We start from the raw sequence: 22,906 nt of genomic DNA, 5'->3' as shown, positions 1-22,906 counted from the left end.
TTCAAATTTGCCAATGAAAAAATTCATGAAATTGTTGCTGCTATACAATGATTGTGTGCATGTTTTTGTGATGGTTTTTATTCCTAGTTAATTTTGCTCCAGTATTAAATAAGAATCTAGGATTTTTTTTCTTACCTTCAATGTTTGGCCACCAAGAGACATCAGAACAAATTCAGTGCACCTTGGTATAAATTCTCTGGAAGTGCATTGGAGGTTTATGCACCATTCTGCTAAAAGATATTCCCTATGTTCATTTGGGTTGTGTTCAATAAGGTTGAGATATGGTGTGTGTGAAGGCCATGGAATATGATTTACATAATTTTCATACTCATCAAACCATTCAGTAAGCCATAGTGCTCTGTGGATGGGAGCATTGTCATCCTGGAAGAGACCATTGTCATCAGGACAAAAATGTTTCATCATAGGGTAAAGGTGATCAATAAGTATAAGGGGATCCACTGGATAATTGTTTAATTGTGTCATGGGATTGAGTTTTGTGAGGATCTTTATAGTGTTTTATGCAGGTAAATTATATTGACATCGCATCAGTTACAGGCTTGCATACTAATGTTTTCTATGTTCTTCTCCCTCTTCTCTTTGCTCATTTCTTTAGACTTAGGTCTGTTTTCCACTAAGACACTAGTGGAGGCTAACCCAGAGCACCTGGTGGAGGTACGGACACAGCTGTGCCAGCCAGCTGATGAAAACTGGGATCCCAGCGGCACCAGAAAACAGTGGCGATGTGAGAGCAACCGATCCCTTACCACCATTGCCAAGTATGCTCAGTATCAGGCTACATCCTTCCAGGAGTCACTACGGGTATGGCAAACACCAATAAGCATGCATAAATGCCACTAAGGATCTGTTTACAGAACATTTATGGAAAGACTAAAATACTTTCCCTGTAGAAAAATGTTAAAATAGCAACAGCTCCAGGATACTTGGGACTGATATGTGCAATGTCGCCACATTTGCATGTTTAGGTTGTCAAACCCAACATTCATTAAATCAATATCACTATACAGTTGTTGCATTGCGTTTTTATTCTAATCATTTAGTGTTACTTTTTGTATTTGTAAAAATAGTACTAGCAGTTAATGGGAAACTGGGCAAAATTTGGTTCTGGTGTTGCCCAATAATGTCACAAGTTTGGCTTGTTCTTTGTAGATGAGTATGCATTCTGGGTATTTTTCTTTTGGAGCTCTATTATTGCTCTAGTTGAATTCCCATGGAATTCATCCTGGGTTTTTGTTTTTGTTTGATTGTTTGCTGTTTTAAACTATGGTACAAACCATTTGTTATGTAGCCATTAACACACTATTCCTGTTTGGACTTGTGATGGTGTAAGGTCCTTGGAGGTAGTGGTGTTTGGGATGTATTATTATTATTATTATTATTATTATTATTATACAGTATTAATTAGAAGGGGTATGATTTATTTATTCTTTATTTTCTTTACAAAAAAAAAAATTCTTTACAAATTTATAGCGTTTAAAAGTTATTTTTTTAACTGAGACTCTTCACAATTAAACACTTTCACACAAAAATCACATATGTTTACTAACCACCAGGCATCGAACAGGTAATGTAAGGAAAACAACAGCAGGTAATGACAAAAACATTGTGAAGGCTGTGAAGAAAAACCCAAAAACAAAAGTCAGTGACTTTACAAACAACTTCCACGGGGAAGGGGTTGAATCCATAATCCACCATTTGAAGACTTTGAGAGAAGAAATATGGAGGTCCCACCACAAGATGCAAGCCACTCAGCAGTAAGAATCATAAGTCCAGATTGGAATTTGCAAAGAAATATAAAGATGAGCCAGAAAAGTTCTGGAACCAGGATTAATCTCTACTGATGTGAAGGAAAAACAAAGATTTGGAGAAAGAAGGGATCTGCTCCTGATTCAAAACATGCAAGGTCAAGCATGGTAGAGGTAGTGTCATGGCTTGGCCTTGCATGGCTGCTTCTGGAATGGGCTCACTAATCTTTATTGATGGCATAACTCAGGATGATAGCAACAGAATGAATTCAGAAGTGTACAGAAACATTGTCTGCCAATTTACATAGAAATGCATCCAGTCTAAGGAACTTAATAATGACCCAAAACACACTGCCAACACAACAAAGGACTTTATCAGGGGAGAAAAATTGGTAAGCAAGGCAATCAGTAGACCTTAACTCAAATGAGCATGCACTTCACCTCCTAAAGAGGTACTGAATGGAACAGCCCCCGTCCTCACGTACCCCCCAAAAACATACAGCAGCTGAAAGAAGCTGCAATTAAAAGCTTGGAAAAGAAAGATGCAACGGTTTGGTAATGTCACTGTGTTGCCAGCAATTATTGCAAGCAAGGGATATTCAAGCCCATATTAAGTATTATCTACATACTTTAATACATCTTGATGTAAATATCAGGAAATGAAAGCTGAAGTTCTGATCTATGGTCTTGTATTCATTTTTGATCTCAAGCCCAAATGTCTTCAGTGTATTGGCTTTGCTATTCCAGTAATTTCAGAGGGGACTGTAAAATAAATAAAATAAAGTACAAAGGCAATAAAATGAATCCTAACAAAAGGGAAAAAATTAACTTTATATATTTTTTTCGATATCCAAGCCACTTTTTTTTTTTTTTTTTTGCTGGTATTAACCAAATACTGGGTATTGAATCAGTGCCATCTCTAATTATAGTGTTGTATTTGTGTTTATTATTCTTTTGTTTCTGTATTTTAGGAGGAGAATGAAAAAAAGGGCCAAAAGGAACTCTCAGAGTCTGAAATGTCAACATCAGAAAAGTACGTTAAATAATTCTTTAGCCTGTTGCCTTTTTACAGTGGTTTTGTTTTTACTGTATGTCTTCATCACATTTTTCCTCTTCTCTCACTAGTGTTAAAAGAAGGCGGAAAGGTCCATTCAAGCAAATTAAGTTTGGGACAAATATTGATGTTTCGGATGAGAAAAAGTATGTGGATCAATATATCTACACTGTAAATCCTTCAGATACCTGAAGTATACATAATATTCATGGAAGCACTGAGGTACTGACAATTTTGCTCCCCCTACAGGTGGAAGCTTCAGCTACAGGAGCTGAGTAAGCTGCCTGCATTTGCTCGGGTGGTGTCTGCAGGGAACTTGCTCAGCCATGTGGGCTACACCATCCTAGGCATGAACACTGTTCAACTCTTCATGAAGGTCCCTGGTAGTAGAACACCTGGTTAGTAACAAGGCAATTATTTGTACACATAAATGTTCATTTGTACCTACCTCATCTTAGATGCCTTTTTCCATTGTGACCTTTCCCATTCATTACGTCTGAAGTTTTCATGTATAAAAAAATAAAAGCTTCTCTGTTTGGTTTTATGAAGTAATAATTAAACATCAATACATCCTCAGGTCATCAAGAAAATAACAATTTCTGCTCTGTCAACATCAACATTGGGCCAGGCGACTGTGAGTGGTTTGCAGTTCCTGAGCCATACTGGGGGGTAATGAGTGAGTTCTGTGAAAAGAACAATGTCAACTTCCTGATGGGTTCATGGTGGCCAAACCTGGAAGATATGTATGAGGCCAATGTTCCGGTGTACCGATTTATCCAGCGACCCGGAGACCTGGTTTGGATCAACACAGGCACAGTACACTGGGTCCAGGCCATCGGCTGGTGCAATAACATCTCCTGGAATGTGGGCCCTCTTACTGGTATGTGTATTGAGTGCTATTAAATGTATTTTCTGCCTTATAGCATAAATGTGCATCTTCATTCTTGAATGGGATGAAAGGCTTTGTGGTATAAATCATCCATAATAGTGCTTGATACATGTCAAGCCTTCACAAGTGAGAGAACATGGGCAGTGGTGGCTTAACAGTTAAGGCTCTGGGTTACTGATTAGAAGGTTGGGGATTTAAACCCCAGCCCTCTCTGCTCCAGGGGTGCTGTATCATGGCTAACCCTCTAACTTCCTAACAAACTGGGATATGCAGAGAAAAGAATTTCACTCTGCTCTAATGTATATGTTCTCCACAGCACATCAGTACAAATTAGCTGTGGAACGATACGAGTGGAACAAACTCCAGACTGTCAAGTCAGCAGTTCCAATGGTGCATCTCTCCTGGAACATGGCAAGGAACATCAAAGTATCTGACCATAAGCTCTTTGAGATGATCAAGTGAGTATTTTGAATTCATTTCCATTGGCAGGTGATCCATACTATACCCATGCTGTTTTTCGTGACCAAAGAGCGGGTGGAGCTGCAAAGAGTGCTGACCACTGATTGGTCAAAGGCAGTTGTCATCATCTAATTTGTCACAGGATGTTTGAACTAGTAACCATGCTACTGTCCCATCTTATAGAAAAGAGTGACAATCTTGTTAGGACAGACCTTTTGAATTATGTTCTAATTTGCTTTTCCCTTATTTTCCTTTGAGATGCATACATACATGTACCTATGTACAAACAGTCCCCTCTGAAAGTATTGGAATAGTGAGGCCAATACTGTTTTTGCTGTTTTGCAATACACTGAAGACATTTGGGTTTGAGATTAAAATATAATATGAGATTATAGATCAGAATTATTTAAACTTCCATTTCCTGATCTTTACATCTAGATGTGTTAAACAACTTGGTACATGTCACCTTTGGGGGCAGACCACTCAATTGTTAGGTGATCCAAATTATTAGAACATACAGTCTTAAAGTAACACTTAATATTTGCTTGCTTGAGATAACTAAATCAAGCCAGCGGCCAGTGACATCACCACACAGTTGCAGTCTTCTTTTGCGTTCTTTTTTCCAGGCTTTTATTGCAGCTTCTTTCACTGGTTGTTTGTTTTGGAGGGATTCTCTCTTCAGTCTCCTATTCAGGAGGTGAAATGCATGCTCAATTGGATTAAGGTCTTAGGGCCAACTTAGTGGAATACTCCACAGGAGGCTCACATGAAATGAAATGTCAATAATTTTTTAACTATACTCCAGTAAAGTGAATGTTTACAAAGGAGATGTTTGTGTAATCAAGATCCAGCATTTTAACCCCCCTTGTTGCACAGTTGTGGCTTCTGCTTGGTTGGAATGAAAACCTGCACACCGGTCCTTTCCGGATAAGATTGGACACCCCTGCTTTAGAGCATGGTGCCAAAGACACATATCGGATTTCCTAATGATATGCCAAGTTGTTCGTAAAATACAGTATTTTATGACTATTGAATCGGGAGAAATCAGAGGAAAAATAATGTAATTTTTAGGACTCACCGTTCAAAAGTTATTAACATAAACGTGAGTACCGATTTGGGCAGTTGGTGGTGCTAGAGGTTTTAAGGTAGAGACTCCAAAATTGCTATGGTTAATGTTGAGACTGTCCTCTATATGTCTGCCAATTTTCATAACTTTCCTGTAAACATTTCTATGTCCTGCCATAGACTCAAGAGCGGACGTAAAATAATAATAATAATAAGAAGAAGAAGAAGAAGAAGAAGAAAATTAATGAAAACAATAGGGCTCAAGCCCTAAGGAATCCTTAGGAAAACAATATTAAAATTAAAGCTGCGATGAACGGGTCCTCACACCCGTTTGCATGTTGGGGCTACTCTCGCAGGGGAATGCCATTCCATTTTATTAGCACTTTTTAACACTTATATGTTGTTAGGAGTGTATCACGATGTAAAACATGTAATTTCCTGTTGACAGCAGGTGGCACTATGACTATAACTGAATATTGGCATGTAGATCTCTTCAGGCCGGAATTACCATAAAACGTATGAAGTTTGGTGCAGATTGAACATTGTACGTCTGAGTTATTGTAAAACATGTCGGTTCATATTACCAGCAGGTTGCGCTATGAATATAACTAGACATTGGCATGTACATGTCCACAGGCCAGGATTCATATCAAACGTGTAGTTTGAAGCAGATTGAACATTGTATGTTTGAGTTGTAACAACTTCCTGTTTAATAGCAGTAATAGCACGCTTTAGCACTTACCTAAGTGTTTCTAGCATGTTGTTACCATGTTTAGAATTTGCTGGCATATTTTTATATATTACTAGGAATACATTAGTGTAAATAAATTAGTGTCTGAGTTAGTGTAAAACATGCCAGTCCATGTTGCCAGCAGGTGGCGTTATGACTATAACTGAATATTGGCATGTAGGAAGCTTCAGGTTTTGTACAAAACATGTGAAGTTTGGTGCAGATAGAACATTGTATGTCTGAGTTAGTGTAAAACAAGACACTTCTTGTTGCCAGCAGGTGGTGGTATAATGATGAATGAATATTGGTATGTAGATGTCTTCAGGGCAGGATTAGTATCAAATATGTGAAGTTTGGTGCAGATTGAACATTATGTCTGAGTTAGTGTAAAACATGCCAGTCCATGTTGGCAGCAGGTGGCGTTATGACTATAATTGAACACTGGCATGTAGATGTCTTCAGGCTGGGACTTTTATCAAACTTGTGAAGTTTGGAGCAGAATGGACATTGTATGCTTGACTTATAACAGCTTCCTTTTTCCTGGTGAAACATCGAAATTTGTGAGACCGCCACGTCATGCAGCGAAAACTCAAAAGCTTCACAATTTAGCATCATCAGGGCCTTTAAATGAGACTGGCTGAATATGATGTTGATCTCATGAAATCTCTAGGAGGAGTTCGTTAAAGTACGAGGCCTGGAAATGGCAAAATCTGAGCAAACATTTTAGAGAAAAGTCAAAATGGCTGACTTCCTGTTGACTTTAGGGCATGAGTTCAAGAGACTTTTTTGAATGTTTTGGTAGATTACACATGTATGCCGAATTTTGTACATGTAAGTGAAACGTGGCGCGAGGAGCATATCGTTGAAATTTTGTAGGTGGTGCTATTGAGGAATTTTGCCACACTCCATTCTAAAATCTGTATCAGATGTAAATGTCTTCTGCTTTTGAGGGGTATGCAAAGTTTCATGAGATTTCGAGCATATTTAGGCTTCAAAAATGTGATTAGTTTCACATCGAAATTTGTGAGACCTCCATGGACACGCCCTTCAGCGACAACTCAAAAGCTTTGCAATTTAGCATCGCCAAGGCGTTTAGATTACACTGAGCGAATATGATGTTAATTGGATGAAATCTCTAGGAGGAGTTTGTTAAAATATGTGGCCTGGAAATGGTTGTTGCCAGTAGGTGGCACTATGACTACAACTGATTATTGGCATGTAGATGTCTTCAGACCGGGACTTTTATCAAACCTGTGAAGTTTGGAGCAAAATGGACAGTCTATGCTTGAGTTACAACAACTTCCTTTTTCATGGCAAAACATTGAAATTTGTGAGACTGCCACGCCCATGCCATGCAGTGAAAACTCAAAAACTTCACAATTTAGCATTGTCAATGCCTTAAGATGAGACTGACCAAATATGATGCCGATCTGATGAAATCTCTAAAAGTTCGAGGTCTGGAAATGGCAAAAAACTTAAGCAAAAATTTTAGAAAAAAATCAAAATGGCTCACTTCCTGTTGAGTTTAGGGCATAGGTTCAAGAGATGTTTTTGTAGGTATTGGCATGTTACACATTTACAGAATTTCGTACATGTAGGTGAAACATAGCGCGAGGCACAAATTGTTTAAATTTTGAAGGTGGCGCTATCGAGCCATTTTAGCACATCTAAGTTAAATGACCAAATAAATGTATAAATTGTCCATACTTTAATAAGTGTGCCAAATATCGAGCATTCCATTGGTGTCGAATGTGCATTTAAAACGTAAGGGGCGCTATAGAGCCTATGAGGCACAACTATGATAAAATGCAACATCACATCAATTAATGTCGTAAGACAAATGCATATGCAAAGTTTCATTTATTTTCACCCATGTTAAGTCTCTCAAAACACCGTGGGAAACTTTGAAAATCCAACATTTCATCCAACATGGCTGACTTCCTGTTGGGCGGAGTCAAATACAACCATGTGAACTTTGTCGCACTTGATGAGAGCAATGACTATGGTAAATCTCGTGCACATTGGAGCAACTTCATCCCGACCATTGCCTGCATTCGGGGGTGCTATGGAGCTCCTCGACCACGCCCATGCCCTATGGAAATATTACATTTTCACCGGTTCTGACGTGTCTGCCAAGTTTCGTGAGTTTTCGTGTATGTTTAGGCCCTTAAAATCACATGAATGCATGAAGAAAAAAATAAAATAAAATAACAATTAAAGCTGCAAGCAGCGATGAAAGAGCCCTTGCGCCTGGATGCACATTGGATCTGCTCTGCCAGGGGCACTTCGTTCCATTTTTTTAGCACTTTTTCACATTTATATGTTGTTAGGAGTGTATCATGATGTAAAACATGTAATTTCCTGTTGCCAGCAGGTGGCGCTATGACTATAACTGAATAATGGCATGTAGATATCTTCAGGCCAGAATTAGTATAAAACTTACATGTTGTTAGGAGTGTGTCACGATGTAAAATGCATCATTTCCTGTTGCCAGCAAGTGGCGCTATGACTATAACTCAATATTATTGACTATGACTATAACTCAATATATCTCACCATGCAGTGAAAACGTCTGGGTTAACCCAGTTCCCTGAGAATGGAATGAGACGTTGCGTTTAGCATAACACTGTGGGAGTACTTCTCGCGCGTGACCGGCATATGAAGCTTTTACAAAATCATGCCTATTTATAGGCCTGCCATGATCAGGTGACGTGGCAATTAAGCGTGTCGCATGATATAATTATGGCACCTGTGAACCGCGCCATCAGCCTCTATTATCTGAAGCGAATTCACAAGCCTGCCCTGGTATGACAAAGCTACACAACATCTCGTTCCCTGCTCAGGGAACAGGGTTACCCCATACATTCCCTTTCAAAGGAAACTTTGACGTTTCATTTAGCATAACACTATGAAATGAAAATACCCACTCCGTCATTCCGAGGGTATGGCCTGTTCAAAAAGACCCAAGCCTGAGGGTCACTGCAAGACACTCGAGCCTGGGGTGGAATGAATATCCAGGCTGTAATAACGAATGAATGTGTGTGGCGTAGACCACCCTGCAGCAGCACACACATCCTGTAAGGATACCCCTTCGGACAAAGCCTTCTCGGAGGCGACCGCCCAAGTGGAATGAGCCCTTATGCCCAGAGGCGTAGCGAGACTGCGCACCTCATAAGCAATAGAGATTGCTTCCACTATCCAATTAGATATGCGCTGCTTTGACACAGCATCACCTCTACTGTCCCCGCCAAAGCAGACCAGCAGCTGCTCCAACTTACGCCACTGGCAGAGTGGTGGACGTAAGTACAGAGAGCCCTTACTGGACACAGCAGGTGCATTCTCTCATGTTCCGGTGTGACGAATGCTGGAGGGCAGAAAGCCTGCAACACCACAAGGTGGGCAGCCAGTGTAGGCACCTTAGGAATATAATCCGGCATAGGATACAGGAAGGCCTTGGCTAATCCAGGGGCAAAGTCAAGGCAGGGAGGGGCAACAGAGAGTGCTTGTAGATCTCCTACTCGCTTGAGAGATGTCAGGGCCAGAAGAAGAGCTACCTTTAGAGTAAGAAGCTTCTCAGAGGCCGACTTGAAGGGCTCAAATGGGGCACCTGACAGACCTTCCAGGACCGCAGAAAGGTCCCAGGAAAGTCTGCGTGGCCTGCAGATGGGCCTCAGCCGCCTGACACCACACATAAACCTGGAAGTTAGAAGATGTTGCCCCACAGAGGCTCCATTAACAGGGGCGTGGCTAGCCGAAATGGCGGCCATGTAAACCCTGATTGTAGAAGGAGCCCACCCCGCTGAGAAATGTTCTTGTGAGAACTCCAGGACTGTAGCTATTGCGCAGCTCACTGGGTCTACAGTGGATCCCTGCGGATGGGAATCTCCGAAGGAGTGCCATCTATTATCTCTGAGAACCATATTTGAGCTGGCCAATAAGGTGCTACTAGCAGCAGACATAGACTGTCTTGGCGAAATCTCGCTAGAACTTGTGGGAGCAGAGCGATGGCGGGAAAGAGTACAGATCTGACCTCGGCCACATGTGCACCATGGCATCCATCCCTAATTGTCCGGGAGGAGTGAGGGCGAACCACAGCGGGCCGTGTGTTGTCTCCTCGGAGGCGAAAACATGCAGTCCCTCTTGGCCAAACCTCGCCATATGGACTCCACCACTCGTGGATGGAGCCACCAATTCCTGGGCCTCAGCCCCTGCCTCAACAGAATGTCTGTCCCCAAATATTCCCAGAATGTACATTGCAATCACTGACTTAACTTTCCTTCTGCCCAGAGAAGAATTAGTTGCGCCTGCCTGAACGGGGGCATGGACATAATCCTCCTTGGTGGTCAATTTATGAGACCACCAGTGTATTGTCTGTAAACACATGGTGACCTCTCAATTGAGGAAGAAGGAATTTCAGTGCTAGAAATATGGCCCACATTTCTAGGCAATTTATATGCCGCTTCACATGAGGGCCGCACCAGAGACTGTAAGTTGGACAGCTGTCTAAGACCACGCTCCAGCCCGTGAGGGAGGTATCGGTCATTACCGTCTTGCATTAAGGAGTCACCCCTAGAGTGTGACACAAGGCTAGAAACCGGGGACACTCAAATTCTCAGAGCACGAAGGCATTGCCGTGTCACACTAATTATTCTCAGAGGTTTCATCCTTGTATGAAACCCGCAACTTCTCAGCCACCACTGAACGGTCTCTCCGGAGACACATTTGGCAGTAGTTTCCAGGCTGCCAGATGGTCTTTTAGTGACGTTAACTATTCCACATTCTATTGGAGGGAAAGCATCAGATTTTCGTTGCCCTGTGACAGCTCGGTGACCAGAGAACACTGAAAACTTGGGACTGCCTTGGATAGGGGAGGCCCTACAGTAGCACTGGGGGCTAACTGCCATAACAACCTCATGTCCCCTGATGCGTCCCTCCACGGCCCCTCAGGACCACTCTTCTTTGCCTGCATGGCCTTTATGACCATTCTCAGATCAGGCCTAGTAGCAGGCCACGACTGTGGCCGCCCAGTTCCCCTGGCTGTCTGCGGGGGTTAACCCATACTTCTGGGTCTGCTTTGCACTAGTGCTGGCTCGGGCTCCATGAGAGGGTGACCTTCAGATAACAGGGAAGGGGCTGGCTGAATGCCGCCATATGTCAAGCTCACTCAGCAAGTCTGCTTGGTAGGCCTGCAACACTGTCATTGTCTGCAGTGACCCACAAGCAAGACTACTACCGCATAGACCTTGCCCAACAATGCCACGGTGGCTTGGATGGCAAAGCCGGCCCCCCTAATTACCTGCGGTCGAATTACCCGCGCTTAATTGCCACGTCACCTGATCACGGCAGGCCTATAAATAGCTTCATATGGCGCTCACGCGAGACGCGCTCCCATAGTGTTATGCTAAACGCAACGTCGAAGTTCCCTTTGAAAGGGAACTTTGAAAATCCAACATGGCCGACTTCCTGTTGGGTGGAGTCAGATACAACCATGTGAACTTTGTTGCACTTGATGAGAGCAATGACTATGGTAAATCTAGTGCACATCAGAGCAACTTCATCCCGACCATTGCCTGCATTCTGGGGCGCTATGGAGCTCCTCGACCATGCCCATGCCCTATGGAACTATTACACTTTCACCAGTTCTGACGCGTCTGCCAAGTTTCGTGAGTTTTCGGGTATGTTTAGGCCCTTAAAGTCACACCAATGCATAAAAAAATAATAATAATTAAAAACAATAGTTCCCTCCGGTGCATGCGCCCTCTGGTGTCCACTGGACGCCCGGCACCTTCGGTACTTGGGCCCTAATAATAATAAACACTGGGAAAACAATTGTGGACACCCGACGCGCGGCACCTTCGGTGCTCGGGCCCTAATAATAATAAACGGTGCGGATCCAATAGGGCATCACACCAGCGGTGCTTGGGCCCTAATAATAATAATTAATGGAGCAGATTCAATAGGGCTTCATACCAGCGGTGTTCAGGCCCTAATAAACGGAGCCGATCCAATAGGGCTTCGCACCAGCGGTGCTCGGGCCCTAATAATAATAATAAACGGAGCAGATTCAGTAGGGCTTCGTACCAGCAGTGATCGGGCCCTAATAATAATAAACGGAGCAGATCCAATAAGGCTTCGCACCAGCAGTGCTCGGGCCCTAATAAATGGAGCCGATCCAATAGGGCTTCGCACCACCGGTGCTCAGTCCCTAATAATAATAATAAACGGAGCAGATCCAATAGGGTGTCACACCAGTGGTGCTCGGGTCCTAATAAACAGAGCAGATCCAGTAGTATTTAATAGAGACTTCCTATAGTGGCACCAGCTGGTTGCAGTAAATGTGGCATATTCAAATGATTTTGACATAGTTCTTTTACATTTACCCACTATAACTGCACATTGCCCGCCATGCACAGTTGCCCTACAGCCAGTCAATGTTTCGGGGGCTTTGGGGGCCCTTAACATGCTCGAAAACTCAAGAAATTCTGTAGTGTTTTTAGGGTGATGTGCAGTGTCATTTCTTCTCCAAACATGGTGTGACAGCCAAAAAGTTCAATTTTGCTCTCGTCTGACCAGACTACACTCTCCCAGTATTTTATAGGCTTGTCCAAATGAGTTGTAACAAACTTTCCAAGTGAGCTCTTTCCAAGTGGTTGTTGGCTCTTGGGCTACTCTTCTGACTATTCTTCTGACTCCCTGATCAGAAATTTTGCGAGGAGCTCCTGTGCATGGCCAGTTGATGACACTTTATGTTGCTGGGATAATGGCCCTAATGGTGCTTACTGGCAAATTCTGAAGTTTTGAAGTACGTCTGTATCTGATTCCATCAATATGTTTAGCAACAATAAGGATGCGAAGGTCTTGGGAGAGCTCTTTGCTTTTACCCATCATGAGATGTTTCTTGTGTGACACCTTGGTAACGAAAAGCCTTTCTATTGAATATCAATTTACTAACCCAGCTGATATTCATTTGAACAGATAAGAGGTATAATTACTTTATAACTACTTAGGGATTTCAGCTGGTTCCTTGCCTTACCTTGCCTTGGAGAACTGCTTTTTCTTAGCATATTCAATGCTGTTTTCCTGTGTCATTCCACTTTTACACATAACTTTATTTATGGACTTTAATGTTGTGAATTTAATGTTGTGGACTTTAATGTTGTTTAATGTTTTTAGATTTCCAGATTTCTTGAGTTAATACTGATGTCTGGTGAAAATTTAATGAGAATAGACTCATTGGAAATATATTTACTGAAAAAAATGTTGATGTGTCCAATGCACCGGTGTATTGGCCAATAATCTGTATCGGCCGATAAAGACTATTTATCCCGCTATCGGCTGATAGTTTAAAAACATCCGATGATCAGGGCCGATTATATCCTGTCAATCAAAATAGGGTGGGATAACACCTTAAAGATGTAAAGTTGTAAAGTTGTAAAGATGTCCCTTGTGTGGAATGATGACAAAACTGCAGTTTATAAACTCTGTAATCTCTGCACTGCAGAATTTTACACCTGAAGTAGCAGCAGTGAAGCGTTTTGGCATCGAGTCTAATTATATTGTTTTATATTTTATATATATATATATATATATATATATATATATATATATATATATATATATATATATATATATATATATATATATATATATAAACAATGTATGAATATAATAGTTACATAGACTTCTTTGTGTTACTTTGTGTTTCATAATAAACTTGATCTGTTGCATAAAAATTGTTCTTGCAAAACATGTTATCCTTCTTCTTGCATAGAACTTGCTTGTTCTTGCTCCAATGACTCCACCCAATCTTGAATCTGGACCAGTTATCCCAAGACCCTCAGATAGGATATTTAGTACATACTTGTTCATTTTGCAGCCTGCCTCTTTTCCCTCTTTAAGGCAGATTATTTTACATTCCATCTGCTATTATTTTCTAAATCCTCTCAGTATCACCAGTTAAGTGGTTTAATACATCTTCCATATGCAAGATGCGATTTTTGGCAGTCTAGCATGTATGGAGCTAATCGCATCTGTAGTATTCTTTAGTGTTTGCTTTGATAGTAATTACATCACTCGCCACCCCATGCAAAGTAGCGTTCATTTTACTAATTTCAGCGAAAGGATTTTTCATATTTTGTTTTTGGTTACTTGACTCTGGCGATGGTGTGTTGTTAGCTTCAGTGCTCATTGTTTTAAGGCATGTCTGCGCCCTTCGAATTGATTGCTTGGAAGAGGTCATGCCGTTGTTTGTTGATCATTTTTAGGTAAAAAAAAAAAATCTAATTATCCACAGAATTTTTATTCAATTTGCGAAGTAAATACGTATTAAATAATCTATTAAACGTTGGGTACTTGAAGCCTTACATTAGCATGCTGCCATTTCCCGGCTTGCCATCACGTGACTCCTAGGTTTGATGTTTTGTGTATGCTGAGATGTTTTTCTGCTCACCACAGTGGTAAAGAGTGATTATTGGAGTTACTATGTCCTTCCTGGCAGCTCAAACCATCTGGCCATTTTCCTCTGACCTCTTTTATCAACAAGGAGATCAGCCGTTTCTAAAACACTAAAACCAGCCATCTGGTACCAACATCCATGCCACTATCAAAGTCACAGAGATTAAATTTTTTCTTAAATCTAATGTTTGATGTGAACATTACCTGAAGTACTTGACCTGTATCGGCATGATTTTTTGCATTGCACTGCTGCCACATGATTGGCTGAAATGTGCCTTTTAGAAATGGAGTGGTGCAGGAATGAGTCCTACAATCCGGAAACGAGTTAGCATTTTAGCATTTCCGGTTCCATGGTCCCAAAGTCAACAGTTATTTTTTATTGGGTTTTTTGGTTAAATGCCTGAAATAAGGTATGTGGTTAACACAAGCTCAAGGTATTTTCACATTTTATTCTATAACAAAATATATCAGTAATACCCCACTCATGGTTTTTTTAAAGCTTTTATGTGTCTTGAAAAAGAGCCTACAGTGGCTAAATGGGACTACACAGGTTGTCGGGGACATTAAACATCTCATACCAAATAGGAAAACTCATCTACTACAGCCTCATTGTGTTTATACTCTCACTCTTGCAAACTACTCCAACTCAAACTTTCCACCTGTAGATTCATCAATTTATAGTATTTTCCAATTGTACTGTTTTTTTAAATAAAGATTGAAAGAGTTCTCTGTAGCTTAGTGGTGGTTATATTGAAGTCATGTGACCATCATATAGTTTGTATATAGCCTAACTTTAGCCACAACCCTGTTACTAAGCCAATTATTTATTATCTGGGGCTCACAATGAATTATGAAGAGTCTTACTACATGAATGATTATCAATATGAGGATAGCAAGAATGCAAAGGCTAGCTAGTAAACTGGTAGAGGACTTCCTGTCTATTAACATCTAGTGAAGATATTTTGTATTTACATACTGTATATTACCTAATGTAGTATGTTTCCCCTAGAGCAGTGGTCAGGAACCTATGGTTTGCAAGCCTCATGTGGCTCTTTGACAAAAATCATGTGGCTCGACAGGTGTCATTATAAACTTGGACACATCACTAGAGATCAGTTTCCTACAGTAAATGCAAAGTAAATTGAAATTCCTTTGTTGTACAGCCTAGCAAAGTTAATGAAATGTCAGTTTACAATAATATATTTCAAGTTGTTTTGGTCAGTGTACGTATACAGTGCTGTGTACAAGTGTCATGAGACCCATCAATGGCAAACCACTTGTATTTCTATGGTAACCTCTCGCACTCAGACTCAAGCAGCTACCTATCTTATCTGTGGAGATTTTGAAAAGAAAGAATTCAGAGGAGCATCAAAAATTTCAAAATGACTGGACTGAAACATATGCTTTTATTGAAAGCTCTGGTGCTCTGTTGTGTTTAATTCGCAAAGAACATGTTGCCTCGTTTAAAAAAAGTTAAGAGACATTTTGAAACCCATCATGCAGCTTTTTCAACAAAATACCCGGTGGACGAAAGGAGTGCACGGAGCTCCAATGTAAACTGCAAGCTGGACAGCAGTAGCTGCAACTGGAAGCCAGAATGCATTGGAGATTGTAAGACAAGGAAAACCTTTTACTGATGGAGAATATGTAAAGTCATGCATGTTGAGTATGGCAACTGAACTGTCTGCGGATTTTCCAAAAAAGGAGAAAATCATTCAGAAAATAAAATGTGCCCCTCTCAGCCCAAACAGTGCATAACAGTGCTGTCATGATGACATGTGAGAAAGAGAGGGAAAAGAGCATGGATATAACTTCACCAGATGTTTTTTTTCTCTTGCGGTGGTTGAGTCTACACACACACACACACACACACACACACACACACACACACACACACAGAGAAGAGGTTTTATGCTGCTCAGCTGGAAACTCAAAAGTGAAAGGCCTGCACAATTAATTCCATATTGCAAAGTTAACTATTGTTTGTTGCATATTGGTTTGTTTTCGAGTTGTCTCTGGACCTAAATAAAGTTGAAATTGAAATGTTAAGTAAAATTAACTTAGTGTTTTTGAAATGTTATTGAATGTTATTGAAAAACAGTGTTTTTTTATATAATAGTAAAATATTAGTCTTTGCAATGGCTCTTTAAAAAAAAATACATTAACCAAAAAGGAAAAAACGGCTCTTTTGTGAAAAATGGTTAGAGGGTCACAGTCTATCAATATCCTGAGGGAAACAGTGTTGTTTGAGAAGGGCTGGCCCAGGTTGTGTTGGCTTTGATGGCACCCTTGGTGAGATTTTAGATTGACCCCCACCACCACCACTACCGCGCAAAAATAAAAACACTTATTTCTCAAATGAACTCGAATTTACTGTTATATAGCATAAATAATGAAAAACATTATCATAAATATAAAGTAAATAATAATAATAAATAATAGTGAATCTGAGTAACAACCTGTTTCAAATGTCCAAAATACAATGGCAAAAAAGCACAATAAAATATATATAACATTTGAGTAGTCACTTTTTTTGTGCAAAAATTTGAGGACCTGTTCTGAATTTATGAATTGTTTCAAAACTGCACATGCCTGGAATTATTTGCTGCATGGTCATCAATGATTACATCAAAAGACAAATTTTGAGACGTATCATGTTTGATGCTGATCACTGTGAGTCCAGTGAAATGCTCTTGGGCCATGGCAGACTGTTTTAATCAGTTTGAGCTTTGAAAAGGTCTTCTCTGCAGCTGCCACAGTTACCAGAGATATCCTCAATGCTACCTACATGTTTGGATAGATTTCTTGCAGTTGCTTTTCATGCAAAAAGTCAAGAATCTCCGTGGTGGACATGCTGGTTGATGGTAAGTCTGGGAAGCTGGGAAGAGATCAGACATAAGCTATACTAATACAAATAAAGAAATGCAAGCACACAAGTATGGAAGTATTTTGTGGATAGTTTTCAAAAGCAACTGCAAACTGTATTTGCAGATGTGCTTCCTATTTGTTGATGCATAAATTGTGACATAATTCAAATGAAAATGCAAATCGAGTATTAGCATTTGCATTTCCGTTTTCATGAACGTACAGTGTCTACCAAATTTCAAATGGAAACGCAAAGTCCATTTGCAACTGCATTTCCCATGTCTTACGAGTTATGACCCTGTCCTATTTAAATAGCAATAACCGTGTTTGCTATTTTGTATCCTCGGGGTCGTGTATGGAGCCTGCCAAAATCCCTTTGCATTTCCGATGCCTTGCACAGAAACCTGCCAATCAGTGTTGGGGTGGGTGTATACTATGGGTCGAGTTTGTAGTTGGAAGTGATGTCACTCACAGTCGACAGCATTTTAGAGTGCCTTGGGGTCGTACATAGCCATAAATAAAGCATCGGCAGTTTAAAGTTTTTGTTGGAATGTCATTTTAACTGTAACAAATTGCCCATAAAACTAGCCAGTTTCCTCAAGCAAGCATTAGCCTCATGAAAGTTGGCTTTCAAACACCACTTTTCAACACACGAATGTATTGTGTGGAATAACCAGCATGTTTTGCATAGAAACAGGACTTTAACAAAAGATGTGTTGACAAGAATATCATTTTAATACATTTTTTTATTGGGGATCCACTTAGAAAAATTTCCCAAGGATAAGAGGTGTTGAATTTTCATGGGTAATTAATGGCATATCACTTCACCTTCTTCATTTTATAAAATCCTCAATATATTCACTGTTAAAGGAAGAACCATCTCAACTTGATAGGAGTATTTCTCACAAGTGCAACAATAAACTTATTAGAAAAACTTTATGCAAGAGGTGTTGCTCCGAAATCTACGGTTTTATGGTTACAGATGTATCCTTCATAATCTTTAAATAAAGCATCGGCACAATTGTCTGTACAACACATTTTCCTTCTTGGCACTTGACTGTGACTGGCATTACATCCAAAAAATTTATCGTAAATTGAGGTTTTAATCGCAAGTTAGAATTCTAATATAGTATTTGTTGATCTGGCCTTTATTTTAAGTCAAATTGTGTTGCACCACTTAATTTTAAACACAGATTAACAAATCCGGGATTAGAATTCTAACCTGTGATTCAAACCTCCATTTACGATGAATTTTCTCCACCATTATGGATTTGCTATTGATAACATTGCGGCAGTGCAAGCGGATTTCATAAACGTGGAAATGTATGAATTCTCCACTATAACTAAATGCCAACAATGTAACTCTTTCACTTCCACTTGAGTGACTACAAAGGGCTCGTGAACTTTAAACTTTGAATTTTAAAAAATTCAACTGCCGTTATTAACCGCTCATTCGCATAACCGATTCAGGAATTGTGAAATTAAATCCAGGATTAAAGTGATGGTTTAAATGTAAGCCTGCTTATTTTTAAATAAGGTTTAAAGTTTGGTGCAACAGAATTATTAGATAAACCTTGATTTAATCTAGATTTAAGATTAATTCTTATTGGTGCAACCCACCTTAAGAGTTTTTTGGTGAAGTGAAAGCAAGCAGGAATATAACTGAAATTAAAACAATATTATAGAAGCTTGGGGGCATGGTGACTTGTGGTTAGAAGCTCCGGGGTTGGGGGTTTGAATCCGGCCTCTGCCCTGTGTGCGTGGATTTTTGCATGTTCTCCTCGTGTTTCAGGGGTTTTCACCAGGTACACACACTGGTTTCCAAAGACATGCGTAAGCTGATTGACATTTCCTTATTGTCCATAGTGTGTGAATGTACAATGCATCCTGAAAGTATTCACAGCGCTTCATTTTTTCCACATTTTGTTATGTTACAGCCTTATTCCAAAATGGATTAAATTCATTATTTTCAGAGTGTATTTTCCTTAAATTTAAGCTTTTATAATCCATACCGCTTATCCTACACAGGGTCATGGGGGAACCTGGAACTCAGGGTACTTGGGGCAGAAGGCAGGGGAACATGCTGGACAGGCTGCCAACCCATAGCAAAGCAAAATTGCACATACAGTGCATCTGGAAAGTATTCACAGCGCTTCACTTTTTCCACATTTTGTTATGTTACAGCCTTATTCCAAAATGGAGTAAATTCATTATTTTCCTCAAAATTCTACAAACAATACCCCATAATGACAATGTGAAAGAAGTTTGTTTGAAATCTTTGCAAATTTATTAAAAATAAAAAACTAAAAAAGCACATGTACATAAGTATTCACAGCCTTTGCTGATACTCAAAATTGAGCTCAGGTGCATCCTGTTTCCACTGATCATCCTTGAGATGTTTCTACAACTTGATTGGAGTCTACCTGTGGAAAATTCAGTTGATTGGAAATGATTTGGAAAGGCACACACCTGTCTATATAAGGTCCCACAGTTAACAATGCATGTCAGAGCATAAACCAAGCCATGAAGTCCAAGAAATTGTCTGTAGACCTCCAAGACAGGATTGTATCAAGGCACAGATCTGGGGAAGGGTACAGAAACATTTCTGCAGCATTGAAGGTCCCAATGAGCACAGTGGCCTCCATCATCCATAAATGGAAGAAGTTTGGAACCAGCAGGACTCTTCCTAGAGCTGGCCACCCGGCCAAACTGAGCGATTGGGGGAGAAGGGCCTTAGTCAGGGAGGTGACCAAAAACCTGATGGTCACTCTGACAGAGCTCCAGCGTGTCTCTGTGGAGAAAGGAGAACCTTCCAGAAGAACAACCATCTCTGCAGCACTCCACCAATCAGGCCTGTATGGTAGCTTGGCTAGACGGAAGCCACTCTTCAGTAAAAGGTACATGAAAGCTCACCTGGAGGACTCTCAGACCAAGACCAAGACAAAGATTGGACTCTTTGGCCTGAATGGCAAGCGTCATGTCTGGAGGAAACCAGGCACCACTCATCACCTGGCCAATACCATCCCTACAGTGAAGCATGGTGGTGGCAGCATCATGCTGTGGGGATATTTTTCAGTGGCAGGAACTGGGAAACTAGTCAGGATCGAGGGAAAGATGAATGCAGCAATGTACAGAGACATCCTTGATGAAAACCTGCTCCAGAGCACTCTGGACCTCAGACTGGGGCGAAGGTTCATCTTCCAACAGGACAACAACCATAAGCACACAGCCAAGATAACAAAGGAGTGGCTACAGGACAACTCTGTGAATGTCCATGAGTGGCCCAGCCAGAGCCCAGACTTGACCCCGATTGAACATCTCTGGAGAGATCTGAAAATGGCTGTGCACCGACGCTCCCCATCCAACCTGATGGAGCTTGAGAGGTCCTGCAAAGAAGAATGGGAGAACTGCCCAAAAATAGGTGTGCCAAGCTTGCAGCATCATACTCAAAAAGACTTGAGGCTGTAAGAGGTACTTCAACAAGGTGTTGAGCAAGGCTGTGAATACTTATGTATATGTGCTTTTTTGTTTTTTATTTTTAATAAATTTGCAAAGATTTCAAACAAACTTCTTTCACATTGTCATTATGAGGTATTGTTTGTAGAATTTTGAGGAAAATAATGAATATAATCCATTTTGGAATAAGGCTGTAACATAACAAAATGTGGAAAAAGTGAAGCGCTGTGAATAATTTCCAGATGCACTGTATGTGCAATTTTGCTTTGCTATGGGTTGGCACCCTGTCCAGCATGTTCCCCTGCCTTCTGCCCCAAGTACCCTGAGCTCCAGGTTCCCCCATGACCCTGTGTAGGATAAGCGGTATGGATTATAAAAGCTTCAATTTAAGGAAAATACACTCTGTACTGAGGAATGGGCTAAAATTCCTCCAAGCCGATGTGCAGGACTGATCAACAGTTAGTGGAAATGTTTAGTTACAGTTATTGATATGCAAGGGCAGGAACTTGGCTTGAGAAGCCATCTCTTCAACCTCAGACAGGAACTTGGCTTGAGAGGTCGCCTCTTTGACCTCGGACAGGAACATGGCTTGGGAGGTCACCTCATTGACCTCGGACAGGAACATGGCTTGGGAGGTCACCTCATTGACCTCTAGCAGGAACTTGACTTTCTGCTGGAGCTCTGGGTATGAGACTGCCTCATGGGTCTCATGCTAGAGCTCTGGGGATGAGATCGCCACGTTGGTATCCTGCTGGAGCTCTGGGGATAAAACTGATTTGTGGGTTTCAGTTTGGAGCTCTGGTGATGAGGTCGCCACGTTGACCTCTGGCTGGAGCTCTGCAGGTGAGTCCGCCACATTGACCTCCGGCTGGAGCTTGGTAAGTGAGACCTCCTCGTGAGTCTCAGGTTGGAGCTCTGGGGCCGAGGTCGCCACGTTGACCTCTGGCTGGAGTTCGGCAGAGGAGACCACATAGTGGGTCTTAGGCGGGAGCTTTGAAAAGGAGGCCCCCCCAGTTTGCCTGTTCATAGTAGGTGGTGAACAGCACGTCAGGTTCATCTCTGAGGCAGGTCTCCCCCAAAAGATCCTCCAGGACTGCCCTGGATTCCAGACTGCCGAACATCATCATGAATAGTCCCACAAACTGAGTTACGTTCTCCAGTCCCCTTAATCTCATGGCTGCTAGACGCTGTGCCCACTGGCAGGCTGAGCCAAAAAACCAGGACACAATGAACCTTATCCATTGCTTCTCGCTGGGCTTGAGGTCCGTTTGTCTCGAGAAATAAATCTGGCAGTAAACCAGAAAATATTCAGGGTAGCCAAAATCCCATCAAACCGATCTTGGAGATCTATGAAAGTCCATTGTGGAAACTGGATCGAATCCAAGGCGGGGATGGTTTGCTTAGCGTGACGTCTCCTCCGTCTTCCTGCTGCTTCCATGTTATCGGCGAAGTATTCTGTCACGAAATGGAGACTGAGAAGGAAGCAAGTGCAGGTTTAGCAGATTTAAGAACAACAAAGTCCAAGGTCAGGCTATCAGGCAAAACTAGGCAGGCAGAGAATCTAAGTCAATAGAGTAAACAGAGGTCAAATCTCAGAATGGCAAACACGAAAACAAGACTTGGACAACAACAGAGACTAGGCAGCTGAACGTGTGTGTGTGGGAAGTGTAGTCCATGGCGGCCATGTTTGTAGGCCGCAGTGCAGGATGGTAAATGTATTCACTGGTTTGCTGTGAGATGACATCTATAGCTTTGCTAAATAATGATCACAAGTAGGGCTGGACAATAATTCAATATCAATATATATCGCGATATAATTTTTTAAAATAACGGTGATATGATTTTTAAACACATTTCTGATATTTCGACATACATTAAAACATTTACCACTGACTGACGTTCTTGGCGCAGGCATCAGTTCTTTGTATTCAAGCCGAACAGAACACAATTGTTTATATGCGAGATGATGTACACCACAGGCACGCAGCCAGTGCTCGGCAGTGTTAGAATAAGCTCCAACGTGGCAAGATTAGCTACAAATTGAGTACCCCTAACCGCAATACAAATGCGACTGAACGAGCTTCCACAAGTATGGAGAAAGCCAAGTGTGGAGAAACGAAATAGTTGATAAGAGAGGAAAAACTAATTCAGTGTTATGGAAGTGGTTTGGC

General features: G+C 41.1%; 1 protein-coding gene across 6 annotated transcripts in view; it reads left to right on the top strand.

The window, feature by feature from the left end:
- The window catches only part of kdm6al (lysine (K)-specific demethylase 6A, like), a 202,826-nt gene that overhangs the window by 147,755 nt on the left and 32,165 nt on the right, over positions 1-22,906 (top strand). For all 6 annotated transcript variants that reach the window (XR_001814098.3, XR_008397601.1, XM_047158979.2 and 3 more), the window contains 6 exons: positions 614-819; positions 2,735-2,796; positions 2,889-2,963; positions 3,067-3,215; positions 3,395-3,697; positions 4,023-4,164. Coding sequence is in view for 4 of the 6 variants with exons in the window: in XM_047158979.2 (XP_047014935.1) it covers positions 614-819; positions 2,735-2,796; positions 2,889-2,963; positions 3,067-3,215; positions 3,395-3,697; positions 4,023-4,164 (937 nt within the window). In the remaining 2 variants the exon portion in view is untranslated. The remainder of the gene's footprint in view (positions 1-613; positions 820-2,734; positions 2,797-2,888; positions 2,964-3,066; positions 3,216-3,394; positions 3,698-4,022; positions 4,165-22,906) is intronic.

The sequence above is a fragment of the Ictalurus punctatus genome, chromosome 12, assembly GCF_001660625.3.
Source record: "Ictalurus punctatus breed USDA103 chromosome 12, Coco_2.0, whole genome shotgun sequence".
Classification (NCBI taxonomy): Eukaryota; Metazoa; Chordata; class Actinopteri; order Siluriformes; family Ictaluridae; genus Ictalurus; species Ictalurus punctatus.
The sequence above is the reverse complement of the archived record's forward strand: the minus strand, read 5'-3'. Positions and strand labels throughout refer to the sequence as shown.